The sequence below is a fragment of the Drosophila suzukii genome, chromosome 3 (genome assembly GCF_043229965.1).
Source record: "Drosophila suzukii chromosome 3, CBGP_Dsuzu_IsoJpt1.0, whole genome shotgun sequence".
NCBI lineage: Eukaryota > Metazoa > Arthropoda > Insecta > Diptera > Drosophilidae > Drosophila > Drosophila suzukii.
This window is the reverse complement of record NC_092082.1, coordinates 88,372,503-88,395,055: the sequence shown is the minus strand read 5'-3', so window position 1 is coordinate 88,395,055 and position 22,553 is coordinate 88,372,503. Positions and strand designations below refer to the sequence as shown.

The 22,553-nt window shown below is 39.5% G+C and overlaps 2 protein-coding genes across 2 annotated transcripts in view; one reads left to right on the top strand and one right to left on the bottom strand.

Moving 5' to 3' along the window:
* Syn (synapsin) overlaps positions 1 to 22,468 on the bottom strand; it is a 28,609-nt gene extending 6,141 nt beyond the window's left edge. The window contains exons 1-10 of the mRNA XM_036819524.3: positions 22,261 to 22,468; positions 18,587 to 18,740; positions 17,196 to 17,272; positions 16,600 to 16,937; positions 15,715 to 15,878; positions 15,584 to 15,655; positions 14,110 to 14,253; positions 13,946 to 14,050; positions 745 to 962; positions 309 to 405 (exon numbers count right to left, since the gene is read on the bottom strand). Of these exons, the coding sequence (XP_036675419.3) occupies positions 309 to 405; positions 745 to 962; positions 13,946 to 14,050; positions 14,110 to 14,253; positions 15,584 to 15,655; positions 15,715 to 15,878; positions 16,600 to 16,810 (1,011 nt within the window). The 5' untranslated portion in view covers positions 16,811 to 16,937; positions 17,196 to 17,272; positions 18,587 to 18,740; positions 22,261 to 22,468. The remainder of the gene's footprint in view (positions 1 to 308; positions 406 to 744; positions 963 to 13,945; positions 14,051 to 14,109; positions 14,254 to 15,583; positions 15,656 to 15,714; positions 15,879 to 16,599; positions 16,938 to 17,195; positions 17,273 to 18,586; positions 18,741 to 22,260) is intronic.
* Positions 3,675 to 14,393, top strand: Timp (Tissue inhibitor of metalloproteases). Its single transcript, XM_036818288.3, has 5 exons — positions 3,675 to 3,896; positions 12,330 to 12,532; positions 12,599 to 12,684; positions 13,257 to 13,478; positions 13,540 to 14,393. Exons 2-5 carry the CDS (start codon positions 12,400 to 12,402, stop codon positions 13,732 to 13,734), a joined length of 636 nt encoding a protein of 211 aa, XP_036674183.1. The 5' UTR covers positions 3,675 to 3,896; positions 12,330 to 12,399; the 3' UTR covers positions 13,735 to 14,393.
* Positions 22,469 to 22,553: the final 85 nt, after the last annotated feature.

Sequence of the window (22,553 nt, the reverse complement as noted above, 5' to 3'; positions counted from 1 at the left end):
GGAAGCTGGAACGGATTCGGTCTTGAAATGCTCTAATATGATGTTTTTTCCATTCAATAAATGTGAAATATATTATATCTTTAAATTTGTAAATAGATTTAACATTTGTTTTTAATAGTACAATACATTGTCCCTTATTTAATCCACATAATGAGCTATTTGGCTGTCCTACATGCCCGTTTATAATTGTGACTGCTCCCAAAAATCTTAATCCATAAGTTTTTTAGAGAAGAGGAAAGTCGGTTATGTTTTGGAACCTTAATTCCCCGTTTGATTTAGTGACCCCTGCCTTCGACTCGATGACTTACCTCATCCACCCAGCTTTTGTACTTCTCGGTTAAAGTGATTTGCTCCAGCATGGCTGATCCCTGATTGGTCTTCCAATTGCCGGTGATGGATTTGCGCCTGTTAAAGAGCGAAAGCGGTTGAGCATGGCATAAGCATAATAAATTAGGCGGCGAAAGAGGCGTAGATAATGCGTTTTGGGAAGGGGGGTCTTCAAGAGAGATCTAGAGGTCTTTGAACCCATTTACCGGCATTTCATTTCATTTTGGCCTGGCAAACAATGAACTCTTGCCGCTGCACTTGGTAGGATAATTGCCAATTGCAAAGCGGTCGCTTTTGTCTGGCGTCTGCTGACAGTTGCAAGGTCAGGCCATCAGACCACTCGACCCCTGCGACCCCGCGACCCTTCCCCTGCGGCATTGTGGTTTTAGCTTTCGGTTTCGCTCTGCGGTCACTTACATAAATGCCTTGTAGTTGTTGCCAATCTTCTGGATGTGCACGCTGAACTTGGCATCGATATAGGGCTCGATGGTGCAATAACAATGCGAATCGTTGCCGGCACCGCTCACCAGTCCGGCGGCATCTTGCAGGGCGCTCTGGTTCTCCAGGCGGGCGGTGGCCACGCCGCCGTGGCAGTGACCAGCCTTCAGCACGCTGGGGAACTTGGTGAATTGGAACTGCAAGTGCACAGAGAAAAAAACGACAGTTAATTGTTATATCTTAAAAAACACTTATTGTATCTTTAAGATACTTTATTATCATTATACAAAAAAGCTGTAATTAAGTGCTACATCTAAAAGAACACTTTATGAACTTTTCAAAGAAGCCTGAACTTGGTCGGAATTTAAGTATCTTTAAGATACTTTGATATCATTATTCAAAGAAAGGCGATAATAAATTTTTTTTTAATATGACTGAATATTAAATTTTTGTATTTAATATATAATATTTTGGATACATTAAACATTCTTTAATGTATATTTAAATATACACAGTACTTTGAAAATTTGAATTTGAACCTTATTTAATAGGAATAGATATTTCTACATTCCGTTTTAAAAAAAGGTTAAGCATAAACTAAAAATTGTAAATAAAAATGCAATGTAAGATTTTAGAATTTTTCTTACATGTTAAAGACAAAACAATAATTTTTTAAGAACTTTAAAACATGTTAAAATATCTGTTCGTTCAAGATATTTATTTTTCGTCTAACATTCATCACTTTAATAAAGGGGTATAATGTTATTCAGCTTTTTGAAATTTTTTAATTAATTTAGGATCAAGATATAAGTATATGGAATTTAAATAATATCAATACATTTTTTTTCAGTTTGGAAAATAAAGATACCGAGGCAATCACAATACGTTTTCGCTGTCTGATTGGAATTCTATAAATTACAATACGTTGATGATGGCACTCAAGCTCTTTGCTTTTGTTATTTTATTTTCTGCGGAAATAACGAGAGCGTTGCTTATTAATCCATTGGATAAGTGCCAAAATTCATTGGCTATTTTTGCTCGAGTTGCGATTAAGAATCTGACCATGATAATTTTCTTTGATTTGCCTGCCCATTTCCAAGAATCCTCGATTATTAGTCACTCCGGGTATTTACTGAAAATGCCTTGCCGTTATTAATGGCGTATGTAAATTTCTATAAAATATGTAAAAACTACAAATCCCTGCCCTCAAACATTTGACTAATTCACATTTTATTAATTTTACCGCATTGCTCATGGTTATTACATTTATATATGCAAATCGACAAGCGATTACCCTTGTTAATCATCTCTCCCAGAACGATATTTAAACAGTTGATAAATCACAAGTAAACACATGGGCTTAAATTCGAGTATTGATAGGGGGTGAATAAATCAAAATAAAAAAGGAGAGAAAAGCACAACAAATATGACGCAGCCCGAAGAATTGTCGCAATTGCCACCGATGAGAGACTATCGTGTTGAAAGAAAAGCCCCCTACAAACAGAGTGCGAGAAATCTCTCAATGAATATAAACATCCACATATATTATATAAAGTATCTGCGATGGATGTGAGTTCGGTTATGGGCATTATCGTTGACTCTGGACTGCGAATGAGACGTCACACCCCCACATAGCCGGCATTCTTGGAAGCTGCTACGTATTCCGCTTGAGTGCCCACTGTCTAGAGGTCTGCTCTTCGGTTATATCAGCGAACTTAAAATATGCACTGTGACGCATCCGTGGTGCCCTCAAGGGGGTTCATTGGAAAGGGGAAGTGGGTGGTGTTTGTTGAGAAAGCGATGTACGAGTGCACCAGAAAAAATATACAACCTACAGATATCAGCATTATTGTGCCAACCCAGCTTTTGTCATTGTTATTTAAGAAAGTTGTTCCCCAATATTGTTTTATTTACTTGAGTTACTAAAATGTATTTAAGCTTACTGAAAAAAAAAATTTAAAACAACAAAGAAAAAGAAAAATCCATAGAACATTTAAAGAATAGGTTGTTTAAAAATGTATCATAGTAAAAACCCAAAATATCTATTATACATTCAAGATTTTTAAAACTACAAGAGATTTTTAGGAATTTCACAAAAGAATTATCTTGAAATATTTGAGATTAAAAAGATTGTATTATAATACTGAACGGTCCTAAAATGTCTTTCCTTAACATCCGTTTTTGAGAAATACGAGTTTTATTAGATCTGGTACGCAGAAATTTTGAGATTTGGAGTGATTGGAGTGATTTTACGTATAATCTAACATCATAACAATAAATCGTATGGTTAGGCGTTAGCTTAGACGACTTTTTCTCTCGGTGTAGACCCATAGTGCGGTGGCGTTAGCGGGTCGGTTATGCAGATTATGGCAACGTGCTGTAGGTGGAGCGTGCAGTACGCTATAAGGCATGACCGGAGCAGCAGCACGTGTGTGCGCCACATGGCCATAGGAAGTGGAAGTTGGATCTCCGGCGACTCTACGTAGCTGCATAGCTAAATTATTAGTTGATTTGCGGTCCGACAGATGCGCTATTTTCTGCGGTTTCGTGTGGCGTTGCATCGCCCGATGTCTTTCTCTCATTTCGGCCATGGCGCCAAGTATCTACGACTATGCCATATAGTATGCCTATGGCCGAGAGCATAAACCAGGCCCCTGCACGCAATTAATAAAGCTGCCAAGGTGAAATAATGCTACGAAAAATGCAATCGACTCTCCTCCACTCACTTTCCACTCATTTACGAGGAATTTATGGCGCTTTTGATCGGCCGACTGCCGCGAGAAACACTCAAGTTGTATGTCTATGGGGTCTCAACCGATCGATACGATCTCTCACTTCCCGAACAACTTGAGTGAGATCTTTGGGGTATTCGGGTTCGGGGCTTCGGTTAAGAAAACAGACAAATCGGTTGACTTGGATTCAGTGCAGAACCGCAAGCGCAGCGAGCTAGAACGCCACAAAGTCGGCGACGGAGAAATCGCGAGATCGGGAATATATAATATATTCTACCAAGTGCGAGTGCCGGTGGAAATAAGTTAAACAGTTTTCCCCCATTTTTCGTGCCATTGGGTTCAAGTGTTTAAAAGTCTGAAGTGCTAGTATTCCCCAGGAAAAGAGAGTGCAGCTTTAAGGTAAAAATCTAGGCGTATTTTGCTAAAATCGGTTTTTGAAGACACCATTTAAACATGTTAATTAAGTTCATTAATTTCCGCATTGCAAATAGGTGGCTCAAAAATATGCACCTCGGTTTACTTGGCTTCATTTTAGTTTTGGAAAGCTTTATTTAAACATTTAAATTTATTCATTGATTTTTCCGCATCCTAAAAGTTCCTCATATAGGATAAAACAAATCTTTTTTAGAAGTTTTATATATGTTTGAAGCTTAAAAATGTTTTCATCTTAAACGAAAAATATTGGAAATAGCTGCCTGTGGCATTTTTAAGTTAAAAGAGAGATTTTAATTAAATTATCCAATCCATTTCACAATTTTTCCCAAAGCCTGAAGTGCAAATTTGCCACAAAACAAGTTGCGATTCAAAGGCTGAAATACAGAGCTGCGTTTGCCTAACTTTATTTTAGTTTTAGAGTTGTTTGGCATTTAGAAGATTCAAATTGAAGGCATGAAAAACGCGCGACACGAACGCGTTTTTTTGGGGCTATTTAAAACGCGCGCTGGGAAATGTTGAGACGTTGACACAGCGACACAGTTTTCCAACCCAACGCTCATTTCTATTTATTTGCGTTTATTTATAATTTGTTTTTATTTGCCTGCCGTGCATCTGTTTTCCTAGCTCTTTGGAGCGTCCCCAGTTTTCTTCTCGATTTGTCTTAATAGTTTTTAATGTCGCCAATTTGTAAACAAACTGCAGCCATTAAAAAATATACAAGTCGTTTCGGTTGTGCAATATCGTCTGATCGTAAAGTCCAGCCATATCAGAGATGTTTAGGTATTAAATTTAAACTTGGATGTCAAGGAAAGTAAGGCCGTTGTGTGTGTGTGCCAGAGGTATTTCCATATTACGCATACGTCATGTGTGTTTTGGCATTGGCCATTTAATTTCTAAAAATATGGAAAACACATCAAATGTTTTCGACTGCTACCTCACATAAAACCCATAAAATTTACAAGAGTATCTGGAGGGTAGGGAAAATTGCCCAGGGAAATGCGTGGAAATGCATTTCAAGTGCCTTTCCATTCCCCTTTTCTTTTGACACGACAACAACTCACATTGTTTCGCCTGGATATTCACAATTTTTCCTTCATTTGACTTTGCTGTTGGCTCTTCGTTGTTTGTGCGACATTTAAATAAGCTTTTATTTGTATTGGTTTTTCGCTTTTCTGGGAAATTGTTCAACAAATTGCCATGTTCGCTTTTATTTTCACGTTATCTGGCAGATACACAATATGGTATTGTTATCGTAGTAAAAGTTTATATTTAAAGTGTGCTAAATTTTGTTATGAATTTATTATTTGTTTTTATCTGGCACATATTCACATATGGCGCCTTTAGATTATCTCAACCACTTATTGGCTTAGCGAAATCCCGGTTAGTAGGCTACACAGAAATAAACAATGACTGCTTCGACGTTAATTAATACTAAATGTCAGTGTGTCAGCCACTCTACATTTTCATCAACTGTTTATAGGCTATTATTAGAGATTATTCCACTAATTATTTTGCATACCCCTATAAATAAAAAATGTTTATGCAGTTTCTTCTCTAATATCAAACAAAGTTTCAAGATTTCTTTATAAACTGGCAATGCTACTCGAAATGTTAATCTTATATGTTAACTTAAAATCAAATTGGATATTTAATTAAGTATTTATACCCTTTAAAGTCGTATAAAAAAATTAACAATCAATTTGTCTGTAAATGAATAATAAATGTCAATGTGCCAGCCAATGAAAAATTTTAATTGACTGTTTGTAAGCTACTACCTACGATTATATCACTAATTATTTAGCATATCTCTATAAGTTATTAAAAGGTTTATTTAGGATTTTTGATCTTACAATATTACCCAATTTCAATGGTGTAGGAAATTGTAAAATCCACTTTTCCTGTTGATATGCAATATGTTTATATTTTTGTGTCAACAATTCCGAGAATCCGATCAATGTGGTATTGTGGATTTCGCATAAAAGCCACAAAAACCGCGCAAATAAAATTGTCATAACCGACGATTGCGACTTTTCCCTCGCACATCATTCAATACCCCATATAAGGAGCATGCTTTTAAACCCCCCAAAAAAAGTGAGACAGACATTTCCCCATATAAGGCTCCCGATACAGATACAGAAACTTTGGTTTCGGGATTGTTTATGCCGACACACCCACATTCGGCTCATCCCAGACCCATTTATAATTTTCCTGTGCAAATCTTGCAATTAAATATTATTGTACAATTAAGACAGCGCGACAAAGAACCTTTGGTATTGCCTTCCATTAATAACTTTTCTCCCCCAGTCAACTGAATGTTGCGTGAATTTCACAAGTCAGGCGACAATTTATCGACAATGAATTCTTTTTGGTCCCAGAGTTCCTCCAGATTGCTGTGTGTGGGCCTTGGCCCGTCAATTTGTCAGATCCCCTGCTGCTTTTCTGGTCCTTTTTATTAATGTCTTTAACAAGATCTGTCACTTGCTCATAAATGGAGTCTTGTTACGATGAAATAAATCACCCAAGTTGACGAAAAGCGATTCGGTATTGTCACAGAAAATCGCTTTAATATTTAATTGAACTGCTGCCAGCTGGGTTGTTTGAGCAGTTTATTGATTTTTATGCAAATTTTGCAATTTGATAACGAAATGCGAGCCCACACACACACACTGGAGTCCATTGTATTCCAGAGCCCAGACCCCACAAAATATTATTTGCCAACTTATATGCATATGTTTGTTTTGCGGTCTTTTATATGCAACAGCATTGGGTTTTGCTCATTAAAGATTTATATTTTTATGGCCCCGCCGATGCAATGTGAGGCCCAGACCTTCGGTTCCCCAGTTTCGTAGGACCCTTTCTCCACATCCCCTCCCCAAACACATTAGCATTTTTAATTGAATTTACGTTACGCATCCCGTTTTGTTTATTTTTTGTGCCGCCAGACAATTTGTGCCGTTACTGTTTCGGTTTTTAATTTTGAATTTGGGTTTTAAAATGAAATACCCAAGAACGTGACGAATTTGGACTTGCAATTTTTGTTTGTTTTCTCGACTGCAGTGTCCAAAAACGAGAGAAGAAGCTGCGTAAGACTTATTTTTGGGGCAATGATGTCAGATTGGCTGGCTGGCACACTTGTGCATGGCCTAATGAGCCGCAAGGGGCACTGAACATTCCGACATTCCTATGGCATAGTTGTCTGCCAAACAGGGTTTCGTCACACCTGAATGGAGCTGTCAACCGTGGCGGCATTGCATCTCATCAGCTGCCGGCAGCTGGCGATTCAATTAGCCATTAGCACCGCCAGTGGTTCTTATCATCTCGAATTCCATGGGTTAATTATGTGTATCTCAGGTGTCGTTGAGTGCATGTAAATGCCAATAGTTGTGATATTTATCGTTAATACACACGTTATTTGGACATATCTCTCTCTGCAAATGAAAACCGGGAGTTCAAAGATCAAGCTGCGGCATTTTTCAAAACCCCCCGGTTTGTAAGCCCCTTTGTTTGGGCCGCATTGATCTCAGGCTGATTATGGCATTGCCCATTGCCCGATCGTGACTTTGATATTTTTCCTTTAATTTTCCCTCATTGTTGTAAGACCTGCCGACAAAGGAAAAGGCAGCCAAGAGAATGCCGCCGGCCAAAGAAAGTTTTCCAGCATCGTTAGGAAAATTGGCAGAAATGCAGAGACTGCATAAAGTAGCAGAAAAGTCGAGGCTCATGGTCTACCCATTGAAGGTTGTTTTCCCCATTGCAAGGCAAATATTTGTTTGGTCTATTTAAAAGATATCCCGGCTTATAGATAAGTTCTGCTCTCGCCTATCCGCCAAAAAGTGACATCATCGTGTTGTAATGACATGCGAATACTGGCAAAAATCAAATTCCAATATCAGACTGCGCAGTTTGATCCCATAAAGAGCCCATTCTCAACTGTTTAGAAAGTCAATCAGCAATAACAAACAAATATAAGCGAAATGCCACAAAAGCAATATCGAAAAGTAAATGACCGCTGAAAAAAGTTAACGAGAGTAATGTCATTCGATCTGAATTTCGGTTACTCAGGAATCGAATTTTATTGTACACGTAGAATGTTAGGTACTATTATAAGTATCAAGTTCTTGAAAAGGTGTTTTAGTCTTAGTACCCTAGAAATGATATACCCAAAAAAAAATGCGTATAATCTTATATCAACAAACGGTCCTAATTTTGGTTACTTAGTACTAGAATTTAATTGTACGTGTGGTATTTTGCGTAGGTTTAAAGGTCTTTTGGATTCGAGCTTTATAAATGAAAAGTTCTTTATAAGGTGTTTTAATCTTTATACCCTAGTTATGGTCTACCCAATGAAAGTTCAGTATAGTAATACCCACAGTTCAATCAAAAAACGACCCAAGCAGATCGAATTTAACACCCCAGTAATGTTCCACCCAATAAAGTTTCAGTAAAATATTATCTCAACTTACATTGTGTAGTAAAGTACTTTATGTAACAGCCTCATTTGCATTGGCACTTGCAAGTCAAGAAAATCCATTTATCTACGACTAAGTAACTAGATATGAACTGACCCAATTACGCTTATTATCACGCTCTATCCCTCACTTGATAAAGCAAAACGAAACCGTAAATCAATCTCTGTAACTCAATCAAAAGACGATCCAAGCAGATCCAATTAGATACCATTTTATATGCCCTTTTCGGAGGCGCAAAATATCAAGCATCGTAAATTGGAGAGCGTGCAGTGCTATATAGAGTCAAGATCCGAAAGCTATAAATACGTTTTATGTCGATGCATTTAGCCTTTTGTTATGCGAAGTGCCGCTGGCTGTCGATTCTTTCGTGGCTCGTACACGTACACATTACCCCGCATTAGCAGCCATATTAATGGCCCCAATTAAGTGCTCATAAACCAAACCTCTCAGCGGATAACTAGCTCTGGGTATCTCAGATTTGCCACTTTCCCAAAACACCGAAAACCGAACACCGAACAGCAACCAAAATCGCATTAATTATGTGGCTTTGGCTGGCGAGCCATTTTGGCGCAGTTTTCCGCGCAACCAAACAACCGAAAAAAATACGGTGGACCAAACCAAAAGCGCTTTGGCTACTTTAGTTTCGAAGCCAGAAAATCCTTTTGGTGTACCCTTTCCCCCTCTTTCTTCCTTATTTTTGAGCCATGGCCTTTTCATGGCTGACCTTAGCAAATCCCCTTGAAACCACCTGCGAAATCTCTCTGGTTTCTGCTTTCTGTCTACCTGTCTAGGCCAGTGTTAATCATAAAATTTGCATAATTCCAAATAGCTTTTAGACATGATTTAAATTTCATATATTCTGCTAGCAGTAACTATAGTTTAAACATACACATTAAAGCCAATGGTTACTGTAGCAGTCGCAATGAATTTTTAATTTACTGATCTGTTCAACAGTTGTGTTTAAGTATTTATATATTTAAAATTTATAGAATTTTATATACTTATAGTTATTAAAAATAAATATTTTTATGCCTGTTCTTCTTCTTAATTATTTTTACAAAATTATTGGTTTTTTAAGTCATTGAAATATTACACATAAATAGATATAATATATTTCTTCTTAGTATGTTCTCATGTTTTTCTATGCTGGTTATTGTTTTTGCTAATTTTGACATGCTTTAGTTTTTTTAAAATAAAATAATGCCTTCTTAGACTTCCAAATATTTAAGTCTTTCGACTTTGAAAAATATATTGTTCAAGAAAAAAATGTATATCATAAATATTTATCTTTCTCATGATGACTTAAAACATCTTAATCACTTGTATACTCAGAGTTCTATGTGTTTAAAGTCTTCCGCCTTAGGAAAGAATATCCTACAATTACAAATTGTTTAATTAAATAATGTTTTTATATTAGCCTTTAAAAACGAAATTGTTTCCATGTTTGTCAATAAACATTGCCCACTTTGTTGAGCCCGGCATTCTTTAAGTGGCCTGAGGGCAGAGTGGAAATCAATGGCAATTGAACCCGATGCGAGGCTTGAGTTAATATCTTTCGAAATTGTGGCCAGCTCTTGTTTTCTCTTTTTTTCGATGGTGGCCCGCATAATTGACTGGCAGCCCTGCAGCCGCTGGAAATTGAAACCAGTGTCAAATGTCAACATCGATGATGATGGTGGGGACACAGAACTTCAGAGCAGACAAGTGTGTCAATTAGAAGGGGCGTGGAAAGGCGTGAAGTGACGTCGAATGCGGCACGTTCCAGCGGAGGCCGTGTGCCATAATATATAACATTTAATTGACATGTGTTAGGCTTGTCAACAAACACGGGGAGCATTTTCCAGCCGACACGAAAAACCAAACAAAAAAGTGGAAAACTCTGTTGCATTTTGGCCGGCTTTGGGTAGCTCTAAACTCCATATGCCTGCGTGATATATGACCACGCTAATTGTGCATTCAGACATGGGTGCATATATAAATATAGAGACATTTTGGGGGGGGGGGGGGGGGGGGGGGGGAAAGGGAGTCCCAATGAAATCGTGCGAATTTCCATCGCCTCTGAAACGCTTTTCTTGCTGCCAATTGGCTCTCAACTTGATTTATCTGCTAAACGTTGATGACGTCTGTCTGTGTGTGCCACTTTTTGTTGCTCCTTGGCCGGCTGTTTGTTTGGTTTTCAGTTTTTTGTTTTGTTTGTTGCTGTCTAGTACTGTCTTGTCGGCCTGTTTGTTAAACAAATCCGCGCCGTTAATTGCCGGGCAAAGTGTCACTGTGTCGGGGAAAGAAAAGTCAGCTTTTCTTCCACGAAAAATTCTCCCATGACATTTCGACACGGTTACTATTTCTGCCGCCCTCTTCTAAGAAATTTCCTGACACTTGCGGAAAAATTTAACTAAAACAACTATAATAAGAACTATTTGTTTTTAATAGAGCATTTTTCTAATAATACAAATTGGCACTGACCTTCGTAAAATAATTTAACATTATAAAGCCAAGGGTTTCGAAATGTTATTATATACTCTAGAATAAATTACAAGGAATATTTTCAGTTTTTTTGACTCATACCTTGTTTTTAGTTACAATATATATATTTTTAATATTTTTAGCAGAGAGTTCTTCAACGTTATAAATGTCTTGATTGGATTAAATATTTATTTATGAGTTATATACTCTTTCGCATTTTTAAATGATTATTATCTAAAATAAGACATAAATAATGATCTATTTTCTAATGGCCAATGAAAAAAGCCTTCAGAAGTGATGACAGATAAATCCATCGCTAGAAAACCGTTTAATCACCGACCTCCAGAGGGTGATCTCCATTCCGAACTCGCCATTTTCCAGAGTGTGTGTTCCAGTTTAACCCATTAGTGCCAGCGTCTGCTTGTCTGGCCGCCACTTGGGCTGCCACTTAATAAATAGTTTGATGCATTACTCCTGCCTGTTTGGCGTGCATTCAATCAATAGCAACCTCCCAGGTCCACCCCTCGCTTTTCCCTGCCCCATTTCCCGCTTTCCCTGTTCTCGATGCGTGTGTTTTCTAGTGGCTTTTCCGCAAAATGCTTTTAATTCAATTTTATTTCAATTTAATTGCCACATTGCCGGGCTTGTAGACTCTGCACATATAGAGGGGGATCCGATAGATAGGCCCGCGTGCATATGGCCATAGGTCCGTCTATATGGAACCTGACTATCTGCGTCGATCAGTTCGACAACAACGCTGAATCGGGAGCTGCAGCTGATTGCCGCCTTGCCTTTTCCACTCTCGATATTATACAATATTTTTGCGTTAATATATATGGGTATATATGTACATGTACCAGGCACTGCATACGGGTTTCCATGTGCATCTATCGTGTGGTATCGCATCGATATATGCGGTTTTGTAATGGATTTCGATTTGTGCGTCTCAAGTTTTTCTATGAATTTCCCATAAACAATTTTCAATTGAAATGCCCGGGCAATTGAACTACTTTTGTGCGATTTATGCATTCTAAATTGACTGCTGAAACGTCTTTGCGTAAGTCTGAAATGAAATATATTGAGGCTTAAGCCGGAATAAAGATGGATGGGATTTGCCAATCATTCTGCCTTCTGCCTTCTGCCCATTATGCTCTTGATGAGCCGAGCTTGTGTGCGTGCGTGTTTGTGACAAGAGGGTGCGATTAATTGCTGACACACTGGGCGTATGTGTAATATATTAAATGCATAATTGAGCAGTGGATTGATGGGGCTCGATTGATGGAAGGCTGCCTGCTGCTAGCTGTGTGGCCTCCATTGATAAGCCAAATGACATAAGAAAGACAGACATAATTAAACTCTCCGTGACCTTCGGCAGGAGATTATATGCCTTTTCCCATTAAATCATTGCCGTCGTAACGTAACAGAAAGCAATCTCAATTTTCCCCATTTTCCGCTCCCCTTGCAGTAATCTTGGAGCCTCACTGGCGGCGACATAAAGCCAAAGTCATTTTATCAGCTCGGCAAGCAGCGCAGCCATGGATTCTCGAAAGCATTTCGGTTTATTGACACTCGTCCTGGCCGCCATCCTTGCGTTTTACGGGCGCCCAGTGGACGCCTGCATGTGCATGCCCGCCCACCCACAGACGCACTTCGCCCAGGCGGACTACGGTGAGTTTTTCCCACTGCCAATCTCCGGAGGGTTCAATAAATAAGTTCCAAACACCCCATCGACAGTTGTGCAGCTGCGAGTCTTCCGCAAATCAGAGACCATTGAGCCAAACAGGACCACCTACAAAGTCAGCATCAAGCGAACCTACAAGGTAAGCACGCACATCGCGGAAACCTGGCTAAATTTAACACTTTGAAGTTCCTTTTATTACAAAATATCTCGTTAGTGGTTACATTGTTATAACATTTTTATGTTAGAAAGGAGAAATTAGTTGGATGATTGTTTGTTTTTTCAGAATTAGTTTAAGGTTCATGTGTATGCTTGAATAAGTTTGATAATGAAAACTGCCCCATTGGCAACAGAAATTTTAGAGTAAAATGTAGGCAAAAATAACATAAATTATAGATTTTAGTTGCTATTGAATTAAATCATATTTTGACCACTTTCCCTAAATTTACATATAGCACAGAGAAATATTCAAGTACATTGTTCTTGAATTGAGAACATTCGTTTTTAAAAACCGTGTAAGTTCATTTTGGTATCAATGTTCTCAATGTTAGTACGAAATGGTGAGAGGAGAAAAGTTAAACTGAGTTTATTTAACAACTATTTGAAAAGATAATGTTTGATACTAGAATATATGAATTTGTTTTCACAAAGTTTTAAAAAAAAAACTTTACAAGTGCAAAAAATTAATGACTTTTTTTACGATTTACAATAAAGGCAACTCCCGAGGCGCGTCGAATGCTTCGCGATGGTCGCCTGTCGACGCCCCGAAATGAAGCGATGTGTGGTGGGGTACGACTGGAGCTGGGAAAGGTCTATATCATAGCGGGAAGACTGCCGACCCTGAACCTTTGCGCCTACTACAAAGAGTACACCAAGATGTCGATTACAGAGCGACATGGCTTTGGAGGTGGCTATGCCAAGGGCGCCAATTGCACAGTGAGTAGATAATACAGTCATGTCCTAAATGTCCTGGTTAATTACCATATTTTTTTACCAGGTACATCCCTGCTTCGGACAGCAGTGCTTCAGGTTCCCAACTTACGCCGACGGTTGCAAGTGGTCGCCACAGGCAAAATGCGAGACGGACTACAGTGCCTGCATGCCGCACAGAAGGGAGACGCCCAATGGAGTGATTTCCCGATGCGGCTGGCGACGCACGCAACTCTACAGGAAGTGCCTGAGCAATCCGTAGATACCCGCAATCCCATGAGATCTATAGATAGTCCCCCGTGTCCGCTTGTCCTTGTTATATGCCACCATTTCTCTCTGTCTCTCCCTGTCCAGAGCTTTAATACGTACGTTATGCCTAATGTGTTATTTATTAATTGATGCCTTTGAACTTGTAACCGAGCAACTTAAATAGTGTCTAGCTTTTAATGTGTTTAAACCATGTGCACACTTACCAAATCGCGTGGATTGGGGAAGAAGGTCTGCTCGATCAGTGGAAAGCCGTCGCGACCGAGGCGTCGCTGCAGTTGCAGCAGATGGGAGAATACCCAGGGTTTGTCCTAAGCCGAAATAATCCAATGATAGCTTGAAATGGGGCCTATCACAGTAGTGTACTCACCTGAAACTGGTAGATCGAGTGCAGCGAATTGATGCTGGGCACTCCGCCGTACTTCAAGCCCAAGATCGTGGAGCGGAAGTCACTGGATCCATCGCGCGGTGGCTGGCGAATCAGCACAAAGTCCGGTCGGAAGGAACGCGCGACCTGTTTTGGTGTGATATTCCAAAAAAATATATAAAACATAAATTATAATGAGAAAATGTAATTAGCTTTTAGAAGGCCAAACGCAGAAAATAATGTTTGTAATTTTTAAAAACGAAAAATATATATTTTTAAAAACTCAACTAGAGTGGTTTTATATTTACAAACTGTCTAAGTAACAAAATACATGGTAAATTTGAAATAAACATTTATTAATCTATTCTCAAACCCAGAAATAAACGTTTGTTCAAAGGCCTTTATGATCAACTGGCGCCATCTGTTATCGAGTGGACGTTCTTCTTTATAATACTAAAATTTTGTAGCATACTCTTGGGAGCAATATAAATTCGATGAGCGGTGTATAAAACATTAAATTTGAATTTCAAGTGCGTAACAGGTGTACATTTTATCTATTCTGACATAAATGTTGTTATAGCCCAACCAAAGGCATAATATTTCTTTAAAACAGCATTGAAAAGTATCTCTGAAGGTTTACTTGGCCATAACTAATTTACATTCCCCTTGAATTAAATAACTCGCAATTCAGATGGCGTCTAATTTCCTGACAGACACAAGTGTGTTATAGTTGGCAGTTGTATTCGTATTCGTTATTTTTATTCTTGCCCAGCTACAAGTGGGTTTTATTGCCAGTGACACACGCAACTGCAGAAACAGCAGCATCGTAAAGTCAACAGAACGACTTGAAATAAACAAATGGAAACAGAGCGCCAGAGTGTCCAGCTCAGTGCAACGCAAATAAGGGAAAAGGCACAAAGGCTGTTGATAGACAGCCAGCTCTTTAATGCTCCTTGGTCTCTGGATTATATCACCCAGCCACCCAGTCACCAGGACACCCACTTGCCACCCGCCCACGTCCTTGGGCCAAACGCTTTCAATGCTCCTTTTACTCTGCAGAAAACTGGCGGACAATGAAATCCCCGGCTGAGAAGTTGGATCTATGACTGCTGGCCAGTGCTATTGCGCTAATTAAGCGCAAACTACCCAGGTGGGAACACTTGGAAAAAACACTACTTAAAAATCTGTTTATAAAACCTGAGAATATCTATTCTAAATTAGGATCTGTTGATAAGGAAGAGAAGTATTATTTTAATTCTCTATCATAACAGATCTTATCTTTGATTCCTTATAAATATTTAAAAATGTATTATGATATTTATGATAATTATACATTATTTTAGAATAAAAAATCATTTTAAGATAACATATTAAACTAAATATAAAAAAGAACTTTTTTTTTTAAAACGGAAGATACATTTTTTTCTTGGGCAACAAGTATGTATCTCATTTTTTCCCAGTGCCCTGGACAACTCACCCGAGTCCCACTGCGATAGGCGGCCATGGTGACCACCGGTCCGGTGTCCGCGCTGGAGACCACCGTAATGTCCTGCAGAGGACACACAGTAATTACCCCGATTACCGGGTGAGAGATGTGAGAGTACTTGCCCTGAACTCGGCCTGCTCCACTCGGATGTCGAAGTCTCCGTGCAATCGCCTGCCCCGGAAGTATTTCGACCAGTCCGTGTTCTGGTCATCCAGGACCAGCAGCGTGAAGTACTTGTCCTTGGTGAAAGCCGGAGCCCGCTGTGTGGCACTCTGGACCGCAGCTCCTGTTTTGGGTTAGATGTCATTCCATTTCCATGCCCAGAGACCATTAAACAGTCCCTACACTCAGAAAAAGGTCATAGGTACATCTCTACCTGTATTAGATGGTTATCTCTAGGGACTTCAGAACATCATTAGAGAAACGGTTTTTACAGTTTTTAGATTGAATTTACTTGTTTTAAGAAAACAGTTTTTAAGCAACTTCTGATAAAGCACAACATATTTCTAGTGGAAGTTTAATTCAATTTTATGTCCTTTATGATTTCTTACTAGTTCTTTATAAAGAAAACGAAATCATTATACTTTTTAAAAGGTATTAAAAGGTTTATGATTAAAGGAAAAATGATACTCTAAGCAATTGATTATAGGTTAACTTCTTACTGTTGTAAAAACTGTTTTGTATATAACTTGTTATAATGATTTCGAAAAAAAATGAAATTTAGCATGATGATCTTAGAATGATTTAACGTCTATTAAAACCTTCAAGAATTAAGGGAATTATGACAAAGGTTTTCTATTGGAAATACAAACAAAATCTACATGGAATATCAACAATATATATATAAATTTCTCTTAAGATTTGAGGACAATAAAAGAGGACACCTTATATATTTGTTATGTACAGAGAAATAGCACGATTTTATGTTTATGTCTAGGCAGGTTATGTTTGACTGAAGTGACTGGTAAATTTTTCTGAGTGTAGGAGCCAAACCAAGCCAAGCGTACCCAAAATGGAGGCTCCCTGATCCCGGGCAGCGCCGGTCAAGCTCTGCACCCGCTGCAGCAGGCTTTCACGCGACTTGGCCGGACTGGTCGGCGCACTGACACCACGTGGTGGTGCCGGAGCAGCCGTGGCCGGGGCTTTGCCGGCGCCAAAGCTCAGCGACAGCTCCGGAGCAGCTCCGGCCGGTTGGCCGGGAGCCGGCGGTGGCGGCATGTTCGGCGGTCCCCCTCCGCCCCCGACCGGCGGCTTCGTCGGCTGATCCTGGATGGGACGCGCCGCCGGCGGCAGGCTGTTCGGATCGACATCGTCTACCTCGGAAGACAAGTCTCCCGAGCTGAATCTGTTAGGTGGTTGTGGGTGTGGTGTATTACGTGTTCGAGTGTGTTTCGATTGATTCGGTGGTTTTCCAACAGTTTAAATGGTGCAGGTGGTGGGATGGTATCAGATATGATATGGGGTGGCATAGAAATACCACCGGAGAAGAAGAGACGGAGAGAGAGAAACAGAGAAATAGACGAACATATGAAATTCCAAATTAGTTTCGTTCAACTGGGGCCACCCCTTTTCGGGGTGGCACTTCCTTTTTTAAGGTCTTTACCTTCTCTTCAGGAAATTAACATTGGAAGTGAAGCTCGATTTGAACGACGAGAAATTCAGGGTGCTGCTTTTCGGCTCCTTCGATTCGCGGCACATTAAACCAAAGCGAAACACAAATTAATTAATTATTCAATTAATTAGCAAGAGTGCTTTTAATTTTGGGCATTCATGATTGTAATTTTCTGATTTGTAGTGCATAGACATTGAACATTAAGGCATACAGTAATTTAAAGCATCTCACAAACATAAAATAAGGCATTCAATAGATATGTTTGTCCCTTATTTAACCATATCCCAGAGGATATCTCTAATGAGATTTGCTAGGCAAACTTTGCCAAAAAGCTCTCAGTTTGAGCCTGATTGTCTTACAAACTTTCCCTAATTGAGTTGCTATGCGGCGTATGCGCAATTTTGTCACTTCGAATGTGCATTTTCACAGTGAAAGATGGTAAAAATCGTAAAAAACATTACACAATCGTTGTGTAATGTACTGAAGTATGTGGAAAACTCATTTCAAATTTCATATGTCAGCTGGTTTAATGATTAGTACATTTGCATTTAACAAACTCTCTTGATTATGGCTAAAATCCACTTACAGAACTGTCGAAGTAATGGGTTAAGTAGACCATGAAATTACAAAACTTGCATATATGCTTTTAGCAAAATGTCGTGAATGTGTGGGGTTGGAAAACGGACAGAGAGAGAGAAAGTCGGTCTGAGTGAAAACTAAAATTCTATTAAAAACAGCAATTAAGGTGTCTTAAACTAAACTTTAATTAAAGTAAGCACCACGTACAGAACATAAAAACGAACGGTGTATGGGGGCTGAAATCGAGCTGATGGCAACAGGTGCAGGCGGCAAGGACATTTCAGGACAATGGCCAGTGCAAAAATAGCCATTATATTTTTGCAAGGATCTTTTGTGTGCCGCAAAACGCCAGAAATCAATCGGATTTTTGGGGGGACTCTCAAGCTCTTCGGGCCAAGTCAACAATGTCAAGCACTTGTGGCCAAAACGGCCTGGTGCGTTTTGTATTCTTTATTATTATCGTGGCCTGCAGGCCTACAGCCGCAACTTGAAACTTTTCAGCCCCTATATTATAATGTTGGTCCCCAGCACACAGTACACAAAAACCAAACAAAACACCGACCGCCTGTGGGGCAATTTGTGTTTAGGCGTAGGGACCATCTCGATGGGAAAACTTAAAAAAAAGAGAGATGGATGGGCGTTGAAAAACTGAAAAGCAATTTGTTGATGAAAGCGAAGCAAGGCCAAAGATATGTGAGAGTGTGGCAAATGATGGGTGATAGCTGTGGGTGCCAGAGGTAAGCCGAAGTGGTGATAGTGTTTCGTATTCATAAGGGCCGAATCGGTTTTTGGAACAGTCTTACCGGTGGCGGGGCGCAGATTCGCCCACACCCAGCAGTTGCGATGGCGCTAATATTGACAGTGGTCGACAATTAAGTCGAACAGTGGGCCTCCGTTGTCGCTGAGGTCTTCTTCGTTCTTGTGGAGATTCTCAGGCTAAGTGGGCGCTACTTTGGTCTGTAAAGGAGATTAAAGAGAATTAGGCTTCTAAACATATTTAATATAATCCCAAAGAGCTCTTTTTATGATGGCTGTATTCAAGAAGCTCCTTCTTCAACTCAAAGAACTTTAGTAACTAGTCTTTTGTGTATAATTTCAAACCTTTTTAAAGACTTCTAAACATATGTCCTAAATATCCATATCATGCAAATGCTTTTAATGACTTTATTCTGGAAATAGCTTCCTAAGTTCACAAAGCTAGCAAAGACAATCGTCTTTTTATGATGTCATTTTTTATGATTAAAATGGAAAAAATACCTTCTATGACTCCAAGAACTTATACTTTATACTTATACTTTTGGGACTAGGTATTCCTTTGTCCTTTTAAGTTTTTTTTAAGATGGGTGTTACCTAAAATCAAATTAGATTAAACTAGATAGCATTAAGATTAATGGTATCTTTAAAGGCGTCCTAATATATTGCCTTTACAAAATGATGATACAAATCAAAGCCAACTTTAAATAAGATTTGTGCTAGCGAGTCAAATATTTTAGGCATAATGCTGTATCTTTGAAATCTTTTTTTAAACAAAGCGATAACAGAGATAAAGCAGTTTTAAAGATATTTTTATAGACTCGCTGTGGATACCCATTGAATCTTAAAGTTTATCCCCTCACACCTTGCCCAAGTAAAATTGGAAACCCCTTTATTTGGCTGCCTTTCTCCCGGTTCGGTAACTTGAAATAAAAAAGGGAAAACACAAAGAGCAAATCAACTGGGACAGCCATCAGGCAGAGGATGTCCAGGCAACTGGACGACTGTGCCACTGGATGGTTGGATGGCTGAATGAATGGGCGAGCGACTGGTTAACATCCCAGGAGACAACTGGCTGTCGCCTTTGTTGCTCTTTTTTTGCCTTTCTGCCGTCGACTGCCAAGCCAAACATTGTTTTTGGTTCATTGCACTGGCAGTGGCCGCTATCTAGGACATGGCAAACAAACATCCACTACAGCCCAACCAACCCACACAAAACCCACACTGAGACACAAGCATATCCCGGGGCAATAACAAAAATCTGAAACATTTGCAACCAAATAACAAAATGTTGTATGTAAATAACACCTAAACAAATCGGCAACCTTTCATTTTTTGTTGTGCTCTGTGGTCCCCAGTTAAGTGAGGGAAAATTGCGTTAATGGGTCTCCAGGGAGGCAGCGAAATGCTGATTCACTTATCATAACTAAAATATTCAAGGCGGTTGTGCAACTTTTCGTAGCCTACTTTTGCGAGGGTCAGGCATACAAATGAGTGAGGAAAAGGAGTCGCGTGTGAAAAGCGTCCTTGCTAACCGAATGAGATGCACATATATTGTTGAAGTTCATTACAAAGTCAAGACTATCAAATTTTTCGATAATAAAATCGGTATCCCCAATCCTCCCCCCCCAAATTCATGACATAAGCCCTCGTAATGAGTTCTTGTGGCTAAGCAGATTACGTATACGCAGGGGACGCCGCTCAGTCTGTTGGCTTACTTTTTGGTTTTGGCCAAGCTCAGAAGCTGTGCACAAGCTGAACTTAACAGTGTCTGACATTTGGTATTTGGCTCTGAAATGTCAAAGTTCAGCGCACAACGGAGACATGCTAACTTTCAGGCAGGCAGACTTACTAATCGATTTCTTTTATTGATGGGCACCTCAATTGTTTGTTTAGCCCACCAAAACAGCAATGACTAGGCTGTTTTTTGTTAAACATACTTAACCAACTTCAAGTCTTATTCAATTATCCCGCAGTTTGAGCCTTGTTAGTTGCCAAATTAAGTCGAGCAGGGCCCTTAACTTTCTGGCTTTTCTTACATAATTCATAAGAGTCTGGCATCGATATTCTTGTTTTGCCTTTTCGTGGGTTTGCATGATATTTTCATACGCCATGTTGTCTGAAAGACCTTCGTGTGTGTGTGTGTGAAAACTTTTTGAATTAATAATCACAGTAACGTGTTGAGGGTCTCGGCTGTCGGGTTGGTTTTCCACTTTTCCGGAGGCTTGCTGGAACTTCTCTTGACTGCAAACTTTTTGGTAGCCAGCAGAAATCTGTGCTGCAAAAAGTTTATAGCCCAGCTTAACCCCAGTCTTGTGGGCGGTTCGGCGTTGTTGCAACACAATCCATCAACGTCAGTGGCATATTAAAGTTCTTTTTTATGGCAGCTTAAGCAGTTGTCAACCGCTTACATAAACTGCAATGCGAGAAATGCGAGAAATACGAGAAAGGGTTAATGGGAAACTCCATCCGGAGTTGCAGCACCTGCAGCCACATTTAACCCATATTCCAGTGGCTTTTCCCTGCGCGACTGCTTTGTGCTGATATGTGCGTTGGCCTGTCATAAAAACGGGGCTTAATGTCTTTTCGATGGTAATTAAAAATGCCAACCATTTCAGTCTAGATCGTGGCGCTGGCTCACGCAAATTGCGGCAGCTATTTCCGTCTGGGGTCAAAGACTTGTGCAGCTTTTAGCCAAGCTAAAAAGTTGATGCCACTTAAAGTGCAAGAAATAAAGAAGGGCTTTTGTTCTTAAAACGAAAGTGGAGAGTTAATTATATGCTTTCCCTAATGAGTGTATCATAGTTTAAGGAAAGCCTTTCGTTAAATGAGGTGACTTTTTCAGCCACAAACATTTAAGAGCTTTTCGGTAGTAATCCTTATAAGGATTATAGAAGAGAAACACCCCCTTTCCTTTTTTATACCTATTATAATTTGATAAAAGTAGCTTAAAGTCCCATTTTAAAATGCATTCTTTTGGCAGGATAATTCTTTTCATAAATCAGTCAGGATTACCAAACTAAAGACATGCCTTTGCCTGTTACCTTTAAACATGTTTGCATACCTAGTATATGTGTCCGATAATTTATACTCAAGAGGAACCCTTAACTTTGCTTGTCTAGAGAAATGTTTCAACCGGAAAACCAACTAAAAACTGAACCAAAGTGTAAACAATTTTGTCTTGCCTACTTTTAGGCCGCAAGTAGAAAATAATTTTTTTATCTTTTGGGTTTGGTTGTGTGCATCTAGGATCTTTAATTAATTTTCCCCAAGCAATTAGCAGTTTCAAAACCACCACTCAGGACTGTTTGCTCTTGGTCTCCCGCTGGCAGTGGGTTTGTGGGTTATCAGGTTGCCACCGCCCACCTGCTGCCCCTTTTTCCAAACCCCCCCTCCCTTTTTGAGGACGCTTTAATCGGCAGCTAAGTCGCGCTCTTTGTTTTACTTGTAATTCAATAAAAGCGATGGTGCCCCTCTAACCTCGGGGTCTCAGTTTTTGTTGTTACGGCGTCTGTCTACGCTTATCACGTACTCACACAGACACAAGCACACGCACACACTTACACCCTCACACACACACTCAAATACAAATTCACACAGACACTCACATTCACACTTGGAGCAAACAACGCTGACTAGCTGATACAGAAATTTCTTATATATTTTTTTTCCTTCTTTCACTTTAGCCGTGTTTCGATTTTTGGCAATTGCACTTTTCTTTTACCGAAAAAAGCAAGAAATCCACTGGAATTTTCCTGCTCGGGCACTTCGATTTCCCTTTAAATGGCGTATGAACGTTGAGCGATGACTTTGGATGATCAAATGTGAGCACAAAATGTAGTTTAGATAATTTAGAGATTTTGGCTGGGCGAATTGTGCGGAGCTAGAGAATTTTGGCTGAACTGTCAACGACGGTGATGAAATTTTCACTGAGCGAGTGGGCTTTTCATCCAAGAGTTTCCCACCAAAAGGAATGCGAATGTAAAGGCATGTGAGTACTCAAAGAGAGCGAGAGAG

Bases quoted from the DNA above. Each gene is read 5' to 3' on its own strand.
- Timp (XM_036818288.3), top strand. From the start codon at position 12,400: ATGGATTCTCGAAAGCATTTCGGTTTATTGACACTCGTCCTGGCCGCC. The intron at 12,533-12,598 runs GTGAGTTTTTCC...CCCCATCGACAG, and splicing joins CTTCGCCCAGGCGGACTACG to TTGTGCAGCTGCGAGTCTTC. The intron at 13,479-13,539 runs GTGAGTAGATAA...TTTTTTTACCAG, and splicing joins CCAAGGGCGCCAATTGCACA to GTACATCCCTGCTTCGGACA.